The sequence below is a fragment of the Salmo trutta genome, chromosome 32 (assembly GCF_901001165.1).
Source record: "Salmo trutta chromosome 32, fSalTru1.1, whole genome shotgun sequence".
Lineage (NCBI taxonomy): Eukaryota > Metazoa > Chordata > Actinopteri > Salmoniformes > Salmonidae > Salmo > Salmo trutta.
The window spans coordinates 9,120,932-9,130,767 of NC_042988.1; the positions used below are offsets into that span (position 1 = coordinate 9,120,932).

Below are 9,836 nucleotides of genomic sequence, written 5' to 3' on the forward strand. Positions count from 1 at the left end.
ACTCCTACTGTCCTGGAATTCACCATAGTCTCCGGCTCATAATCACGCTGCCCCTTCAGTCAGGTCCTTAAGATAGCACAAACGATAATCAGTCAATTGGCCTCATGTGAACTCATCAGTAGTGGCTGTACTGCGGCCCACCTCCAGGAGAGGACGCAGTCGGACCACTTTCAACAACATTTCAACTAACTGTCTACTAACCCTAACCTTTATCCTAACCCTAAAGGTAACTGTTACCCTAACCTTAACCCTTACCCTTATTCAAACCCTAACTGCAACCTTAGCAAGCTGTTGGATATCAAGAGATTGGCATACTATCAACAAACAATCTGTAGATCATCAGTATGGGATTATCCAAATAAAGTGTGACTGAAAAAGAGTTTGAATTCTTACAATTCCACGTTCTAGTTCAATGGGACTGTATCAGCTCACAGTGATATATATCACACATCAACCCACCTTCTGATACAAATGTTGAGTTCTAAAACGTACATTACAACTTGATTGAATCAAGGGATACTTGTAGCATGAGAGGATCCATGTTCATATGAGGTGCAAAACACGAGAGAAGTCACAGAGAGAACCAAAAGACGTCAAAGAAACTGCTGTGCTAGGTAGTTTATTTACAAGCAAAACAAAAGCCAGTCAGCGGTGGGTGCAATTGGAACATTCCAGAGCCTGTTTGGTAGCTCTAGAACCGCCAGAGATAACTGACAGGTGAGGAGGGTAGGGTCATAGGTCATCAAGGAGAAAGGAAGGACACCATCGTAACCAAGTGATCCCTCTAATCCCCTGAATCGTCCCTGGATAAATCTCCTCCTCCTCAGCTCCCAGTGACCTCAGGCGACCTTGTGTAGCCTAGTCAGTGTGACATGTTGTGTTGTCCTAAACTGGCTAACCTAGTGGACGTCTCTCATGTTGTACTCACATAGGAACACATGGCAAACTTATTGCAGCTATGTATCACTCTTTACAGTGCTGAAAGGCTGAAACTGGAGAGAAAAAAATCTGATGTTTTTCCCTGTGTCCCGCCTGGGGCTGTTTGTCCCCGGGCTGGCTAGGTGATTATACAGCCTCCCTTCTCAGGCTTGTAGGGGTTCTTATCATCTGGTACGCCTGTAATCAGGAGGTCGGTACCAGACGCAGCCTCACACCAGTCCATGGTGTCCTTGGATGTCTTGGACACCTAAGAGAAACGGAGAGGGTCAACAAGCCATTCTAATTCAGTTCAATGGGACTGTATCAGTTCACAGTGATGCCTTTGTAATGCTACAGAGCTTCTCTTTATGGACCCATTGATGGTACGTACAGGCTCCCTGGGTGTCGAGACTTCTTTCTTCAGCTGTTCCAGCTCCATCTTAAGGATGTCAATGTCTGACATATCCCGAGCCATCTTTCCCTGAGAAGGAAGGAGAGAGGATCAATGAGAGAGGGCACACAAAATAAACATCAAACATTCACCATGCTATATCAAGTAACTCTTATCTTGTTGCTTGTCAATAAAGATCAAAATGAATCTAAATCCTTTTTGGATTTGTGAATGAATTCACTAATTGAACAGGTTGTCATACTTGTTTGATATTCTTGTATCAGTCTTCAACAACGTGCTTTAGTGGGTTGAACCCAGATCTTCCTCTTTACCATTCAAAGCTATTTAATTCCTCTTTGTTAAGAATGTCATGGCTGGGAGGACCAGTCCAAGACACCCTGACCTGTTTTCTATTGCATGTGTGGTAAAATAACTGTAGGATGTCACGACAAGCTAAAGAAGGTTGCGGGACAGGATTATCCAGTAAGAACACACCCTATACATTGTGTAACTTTGTACAGCTAGTCGCCAGGAATTCTGCTCTAATAATATCTTGCTTTTAAGTAAAGTTGATCTCTATGGGCTTGCAATGACACAGTAAAAGACATCTTAGGTCAGGGATGGGCAACTTCGATGGGGTGGGGACCACAAAAAACTGAACTGAACTGATCATGAGGGGCCGCGGTGGCTCGCTGGTCACTTGATAGCAGAGAGACATTTTTTAAGTTGTAGAGTTAATTTCCTGCAATTCTACACATTTTTCCATGAGGATGTGAGAATACCCCGACTGAGTTCCAAAATATATACAGTACGTATTATATTTTTTGGGGGAGGGAAATGAATCCGCTGGCCTACAAAATGGGAGCCTTAGATATGCGACTGTATGAACAATTAAATGAACTATTGACATGTCTGTTTCCATGGCCTTGTGCATGTTGACTCTTCCCTATCCTAAAAGAATCTGTCATACAACTGAACTTTGGAAATACATGAAGGCTATGTGGTTGGTGTTCTTTGTCGGGTACTACTTCAGTCCTACCCTCTACCAACACGCTGTGACAACATAATAAGGCAACCAGCCAAAGACAAAATGAGCAATTATAACAGGTAAGGAAGCCACTGTGACAGTGGGTGGTGCAAACAACAGATTTATTACATTGTGACTTCTGGCCACACTGAGGAAACACACACTGCATTCATCCATTCATTTCTGTCCCAAAAAGGACATTGATATGGCCTATGAGTCTAAAAAGAGACCTCTGAGTTATGTCAACTCAGAGTAGTCAATTATACAAACACATCGATTAATTGATCCTATTCGAATTTTGATACTACATTTTAGTAGTATGGCTTGTTGACTCCCGTTCTAAATGCATACATTTAACTGAGTGAATTGCTCAGTTCAGCAAGAATCTCCCTGAACACTGGTCCAGGCTAATGGCCAAGACTGTAGTTAGTCTCTACATCCTCTCCCCGGTCCGACACTCACCTATTGGTTGTGGGGACAGTCGATGCAGGGAAAGTGTAGTCTCTCGCCCTCTATGGGACCACTGTGATCGGGTTGTCTCCCTCCTGAGTCCAACTGGATTACCCTGTTCCTCAACTCTCCTCTTCAGGGCGTTCTCCAGATGGCACGATGACAGATTTGCAGGAGACTCTTGTACAGAACCCCCCCACCCGTTCCTAATCAGATTAGTCTGTTATAATTAGCTGCGCCAAATGTCAACCTCAAATCACAAATTACCTTTGAGTATCACAGGAGGACATAGAGTATCAGCTTCAGCCAAATGCTCCCAAACCCCAGGTCCTGGATCAGCAATGCCAATCCTGAACTCTATCATGGGGTTTCAAAGTTTAAACTGGCCCTAGATCTATGCTTATTATGAGCAACTTCCACTCTCACCTGGGTCACTCCCAGAGGTCAAAACGGGAGAAAAAAAGTTTGAAATGGAACACGGACATGAGCATTCTGATTGACCAGGAAAAATCATTTTAAAACTGCCCACTTACAGACCTTGTGATGGATTTAATTGGGGGGGGGGGTAATAAGAACATTTACAGTATAAGACCTATACAGTATAACATAGACATACTGTTTAATTGTCAGGCATGTTATGAGTTGGTTTCTAGGCAAGCCCCATTCAAACCTTTCTAGATCCTTCAGGACTTCACTTGCTCAAACAATTCCAATCCCTCACATGTTTTGCCTCTAAACAGTGACCTTGCTGGTCGTCCGCTTCTGTCCCATCTGAACCTGAGGCCTGTCCCATTTGGTATCTGGCCCCACGTCATCTCTTATTAAAGGAGCAATCTCAGACAGATAGATATGTAGGATTGACATATACAGATGTAGTATCTTAATTTGATCAGTCTTTCGTTGTTGAGAATTTTTCTGCACAGCCGGAAATGCAAACTGTAATTTTCACTTTAAAATGTCCGACTTGATTTGCCCTAACGGAAATTGTATCAAACACTCTTATTTTGTTGCTGTAGCAAACTGGCTCAAATTAAGATCCTGCATCTGTAGGGCTGGAGAAATGTAACAATGTCAAATGTATAGATGGTCAGTTCTTGATCTATTTGATCAAAATTAAAGTTTTACCCATGTTTTGAAGCTTACAATTACATAATTACAAATAATTTAGTTAAAAATCAAATATTTTGGATTGTGATGGAGAAAGACAGTTGAACTAATCTCATGAGGCATTTATTATTGATATTCTTAAAAAAATCAATGGCTATATATCAACAATCCAAAACTGTGTATCAATCCCAGATTGCCCCAGATTGCCCCTGACCAACCCTTTTAGCCCAGAGACAGAATGCTTCCTGAGTCAAATCCTCCCAATCCCATTTCAGAGTCTTGTCCGTTTTAATCCATTAGATTAATGACTGAACCCTGTAACTTCCTCTTGTATGTGTTTGTGTGTGTGTGTGGGGGGGTAAACTAAAATAGAATATTGCGTGACCACTGTGTTACAATACACATTGCAGCTGACATACACACACAAAAAGACAGCGGAAACACACATACACACAAAGTTTATTTTCATGAAATTTCAGGACTTTTTACGGAGTATTTTTTGGGGGGGTGGAGTAAAATATTTTAAACCTAACCCTAAACCTAACCCTTACCCTAACCTGTGTGGGTCTTGGTTGCATGGGAAGGTGTCAGGTTACAAGCTGTGGGTTTACAAGCAGAGGATTTTTTTTTTTTTTAAACATAAAAAAGTTATAATTATACATATAAAAATGTATTGGGTAAAAGGGTTGTGTAATAATATGTACGTGTAATAATAATATGTATGATTTATACAAAGGTTTATTAAAACAACATTAGGCTGATAGTGTAATATTGCATAGTAAACTTTTTGAATAATTGTAATATGTATACATTTCTGTACTGAAGTTTTTTAAGAAAAGAAAAGGTTTATAAGAAAATGTCATTTACCTTCCATTAATTAAATAGCTCTTCCTCTGGACCTCTATCTCGCCCCCCCCCCCCCCCCCTAAGGGTGTGTGTGTGTGTGTGTGTGTGTGTGTGTCTTGGTTGCATAAGGAGGTGTCAGGTTACAAGCTATGGGTTTACAAGCAGAGGAAAATACTCAAGGACTTGAGTATACTTACTTTTTTTATAATTATACATATAAATATTTATTGGCAAAAGTGTTGTGTAATAATAATATGTATGTGTAATACAGATATGTATGATCTATATAAAGGTTTAGTGAAAAATATATAATAATAACATTAGGGTTAATGTTTAATATTGCAGAGTAAACGTTTTAATAACTGTAATATGAATGCATTTCTGTACTAAAGATTTTGAAGAAAATAAAAGGTTTGAAAGAAAATGTAATTTATACCTTTAATGAAATGTCTGTCTCTCTCTCTGTCTCCCCAAGCTGTTTCTCTCTATATCTCTCTCTCTACACAAGAGTGCTTGGTTTCTTGGGATGTGTGCGTGTGTGTGTAGTGTTTTTGAAGAAACTGTTTAACACTTAAAAAAAAAAAATTCTCAACTTATTTCCCTCATTAAAATGCAAATCATTTTATAACATTTTTGACATTCGTTTTTGGGGATTTTTTTGTTGTTATTCTGTCTCTCACTGTTCAAATAAATCTACTATTAAAATTATAGACTGATCATTTCTTTGTAAGTGGGCAAACGTACAAAATCAGCAGGGGATCAAATACTTTTTCCCCCCACTGTACTTCCCTCAGCCAGGGCATTGAAAATGGGTCGTGGATGGGTATTCCAGCATGACAATGACCCAAAACACACGGCCAAGGCAACAAAGGAGTGGAACAAGAAGAAGCACATTAAGGTCACATCAGTGTCTCTCACTGTTCAAATAAACCTACCATTAAAATCATAGACTGATCATTTCTGTGTCAGTGGGCAAACGTACAAAATCAGCTGGGGATCAAATACTTTTTTCCCTCACTGTACATAGTTTGTGGCCCCTGTATTGGTTGCTAAAAATGCATAGTGACTGTCCCCCACCAGTTCAGGTCTATGTGACTTGGAAATGATTAACCCATGTGTCAGGCGGTGGGTGTAGCTGGTGCATGAAGTCAGGTGCAGGAGAGCAGAGATGAGTGAACAACACACTTTACTTAAGATATAGCACAAAGTAACAATACCAATGTGCCAACAATAACGGTTGCCACAAAGCACGGGTGAAAACATCACCCGGAAAAAAACAGCCGGAAACGTACCGACCTGAACAATAAACAATCACACACAAAGACATGGTGGAAACAGAGGGTTAAATACATGACCAGTAATTGGGAAATGAAAACCAGGTGTGTGGGAAACAAAGACAAAACCAATGGAAAATGAAAAATGGATCGGCGATGGCTAGAAGACTGGCGACGTTGACCGCCGAGCGCCGCCAGAACAAGGAGAGGAACCGACTTTGGCGGAAGTCATGACACCATGTACCCTGTGGTTGCCTTGCAACACACACACACACCAATTGATTAATGGACAGCTGAATGTATATATTTTTGTTCTTGCTTTGTTTGCTCTTTTCAGTATTATGTCTGTCTCTGATAAGCTACCCAGGAAAGGGCTGAAAATAGCTCATATTAATATATGTAGCCTTAGAAATAAGGTTAATGAAATTAATAACTTGATAACATCAGATAACATTCATATATTAGCCATTCCTGAGATTCACCTAGATAATTCATTTGATGATACAGCAGTAGCAATACAAGGATATAACATCTATAGAAGAGACAGAAATGCTTATGGGACAGGGGTTGCTGTACATATTCAGAGCCATATCCCTGCAATGCTTAGAGAAGATCTTTTGTCAAGTGTTATTGAAGTGTTGTGGTTGCAGGTTGATTTGGCACATCTAAAACCTTTTCTTTTGGGGTGTTGCTATAGGCCATCAAGTGCTGACAGTCGGTATCTAACTAATATGTGTGAAATGCTTGATAGTGTATGTGATGTAAACAGAGAGGTCTACTTTCTTGGGGACCTGAATATTGACTGGTTTTCATCACGCTGTCCGCTCAAGAGGAAGGTTTTCACTGCAACCAGTGCCTGTAATCTGGTTCAGGTTATTAATCAACAAACCAGGGTTTTTACAATTACTACAGGAACAAGATCATCCACATGTATCGATCACATTTTTACTAATACTGTAGAACTTTGTTCTAAAGCTGTGTCCGTACCCATTGGATGCAGTGGTCACAATATAGTGGCTATACCCAGGAAAGGCAAAGTTCCAACAACTGGGCCTAAAGTGTATAAGAGATCGTACAAAAGATTTTGCTGTGACTCTTATGTGGATGATGTTAAAAATATTTGTTGGTCTGATGTGATTAATGAGGAGCATCCAGACGCTGCACTTCATGGATTTATGAAATTGCTTCTTCCAATTATTGATAAACATGCACCTGTTAAGAAACTGACTGTTATAACTGTTAATGCTCCGTGGGTTGATGAGGAATTGAAAAACTGTATGGTTGAAAAAGATGGGGCAAAAAGGAGTAACTGATAAGTCTGGCTGCATATCTGACGAGCTGGCTTACTGCAAATTGAGAGATTACGTGACTAAACTCGACAAAAAGAAGAAGAAACTGTATTATGAAGCCAAGATCAATGATATAAAGAATGATGGAAAAAGCATTGCAAATTTGAATTTTGTAAAGTTGGTGTGGGAGAGGTGGAAAAATTATTCTTAACGATCAATAATGACAAACCTCCTGGCATTGACAATTTAGATGGAAAGCTACTGAGGGTGGTAGCTGACTCTACAGACACTCCAATCTGTCATATCTTTAATCTGAGCCTAGAGGAAAGTCTTTGTCCTCAGGCCTGGAGGGAAGCCAAAGTAATTCCGCTACTCAAGAGTGGTAAAGCGGCCTTTACTGGTTCTAACAGCAGACCTATCAGCTTGCTGCCAGCTCTTAACAAACTGTTGGAAAAAATTGTGTTCGACCAAAAACAATGCTATTTCTCTGTAAACAAATTAACAGACTTTCAGCATACTTATAGAGAAGGGCACTCAACATGTACTGCACTGACACAAATGACTGATGATTGGTTGAAAGAAAGTGATAAGAAGATTCTGGGACCTGTAATGTTAGATTTCAGTTCAACCTTTGATATTATTGAAATAACCTGTTGTTGAAAAAACGTATGTGTTATGGCTTTCAACCTCTGCCATATTGTGGATTCAGAGCTATCTATCTTATATAACTCAAAGGGTTTTCTTTAATGGAAGCTTCTCTAATGCCAAACATGTAAAGTGTGGTGTACCGCAGGGCAGCTCTCTAGTCCCTCTACTCTTCCAACCTTGATTATTGTCCAGTCGTGTGGTCCAGGGGTGCAAGGAAAGATCAAGTTAAGCTGCAGCTGGGCCAGAACAGAGTGGCACGTTTTGCTCTTCTTCAGGCCAGACTCTCTTGGCTAAGAGTTGAGTAGAGACTGACTGCATCACTTCTTTTAATAAGAAACATTAATGTGTTGGAAATTCCAAAATGTTTGCATAGTCAACTTACACACAGCTCTGACACACAGACTTACCCCACCAGACATGCCACCATGGGTCTTTTCACAGTCCCCAAATCCAGAACAAATTCAAGAAAGCGTACAGTATTATACAAAGGTGTGGACTCCAGTCACATGACTTGGACTCGAGTCAGCCTCGAGTCACAAACATGATGACTTGCAACTCGACTTTGACTTTAACACCAATGACTCGTGACTTGACTTGGACTTGAGCCTTATGACTTGACCTGACTTGATACCCTCCAAGCCCAAATATTAAAAATGATGCTATTTTAAAAAGTGTGCAGTGCATCAACTCTTCATTTAACGGATTACAGTTTGAATCGGACAGCAGCCAGTCAAATAGTGCGTGGCAGTGCAGAGGAACGTCGGCGGGTGAATTCAGATGGAGCCCTTGGAAAGATGATACCCAAAATTATTATTTTTCGGATATAAAGACGACGATGTATCAACAAAAAACGGATTGCAACTTGCAAAACATGCGGGAAGAACATTTCAGACGGAGGCGCAACAATTTCCAACTTTGTTCGACATTTGAAGCTGCACAAAGAACGGTAAGTCGTGGCTAATATAGCCAACAGCTATCCATCACACGAGGTTGTGTGTTTATGAGTGTGTGTAACTTGTTTGTTTCAAGGGTTTCTTTTTGCCTGGCTTGTGATGTCTGGAGCCTGTATTGTTATGTGCGCTCCTCCCTGCTTGCCTAGTTTAGATTTGCAGATTGACTCGCCACCACGCTGTTTGGAGCTGGAAAAGATCAAATGAGCACATTTGTGGCAGAGTGCCTCCTAGAATGGTTGTGTACTCTTCCTAACCTGCTGATTACGGCGAGTGCTTGAACCTCTGTGTTTATGCTTCACACAAATCCCACCATCCCTCTCTCTGCTGTCCTCCGCAGTTGTGAGCTTTCTCCATTGATAATGAATGAAGAACGGCGGCTTATTTCATCTGAGGCACCGCTATAACTGCTACAGTTTTCCAGATAGAAATGCAATATACAGATCTGCACTCAATTCTCTATTCTACACGGCAAAGACTGTTATAGGTGATGTATTTCTATTTGAATTGCCATGTTGGATGGCCAGCAGATACTCTGCTGCTTAATTAATCTGCAGGAGAGCAACCACCCCACACGACCCGACCCAGCCTAACACACCTCTCCCGCTGTCACAGAGAGAGAGGGGGGGGGGCTTTCTCATGGCTACCCATGTATTTCCATGGAAATATAACGTTTATTTGGAAAATAATAAATATAGAGATATTTTTAAAAGCATTCATGATTTGGGTAAATGTAATATACTAACTATTACTATTGTTAAAAATATGAAATGGTATTACATTTGGTGAAGAGCACGTTATGACTTGTTTAGGACCCGAAACTAAAAGTTTAGGACTTGAGACTTGACTTGATACTTGACGGTCTTGACTTGAGACTTGACTCGGACTTGCCTGTCTTGACTTGGGACTTGACTTGGGACTTGAGTGCTAAGACTT

At 40.6% G+C, this 9,836-nt stretch overlaps 1 protein-coding gene across 1 annotated transcript; it reads right to left on the minus strand.

The window, feature by feature from the left end:
- Positions 1-603: 603 nt before the first annotated feature.
- LOC115170993 (guanine nucleotide-binding protein G(I)/G(S)/G(O) subunit gamma-T2-like) lies at positions 604-2,945 on the minus strand. The gene is made up of 3 exons (XM_029727420.1): positions 2,799-2,945; positions 1,310-1,399; positions 604-1,186 (listed from the first exon to the last, which is right to left on the minus strand). The coding sequence occupies exons 2-3, from the start codon at positions 1,391-1,393 to the stop codon at positions 1,058-1,060; spliced, it is 213 nt and encodes a 70-aa protein (XP_029583280.1). The 5' UTR covers positions 1,394-1,399; positions 2,799-2,945; the 3' UTR covers positions 604-1,057.
- Positions 2,946-9,836: the final 6,891 nt, after the last annotated feature.

Bases quoted from the DNA above. Each gene is read 5' to 3' on its own strand.
- LOC115170993 (XM_029727420.1), bottom strand. From the start codon at position 1,393: ATGGCTCGGGATATGTCAGACATTGACATCCTTAAGATGGAGCTGGAA. The intron at 1,187-1,309 runs GTACGTACCATC...CGTTTCTCTTAG, and splicing joins TCTCGACACCCAGGGAGCCT to GTGTCCAAGACATCCAAGGA.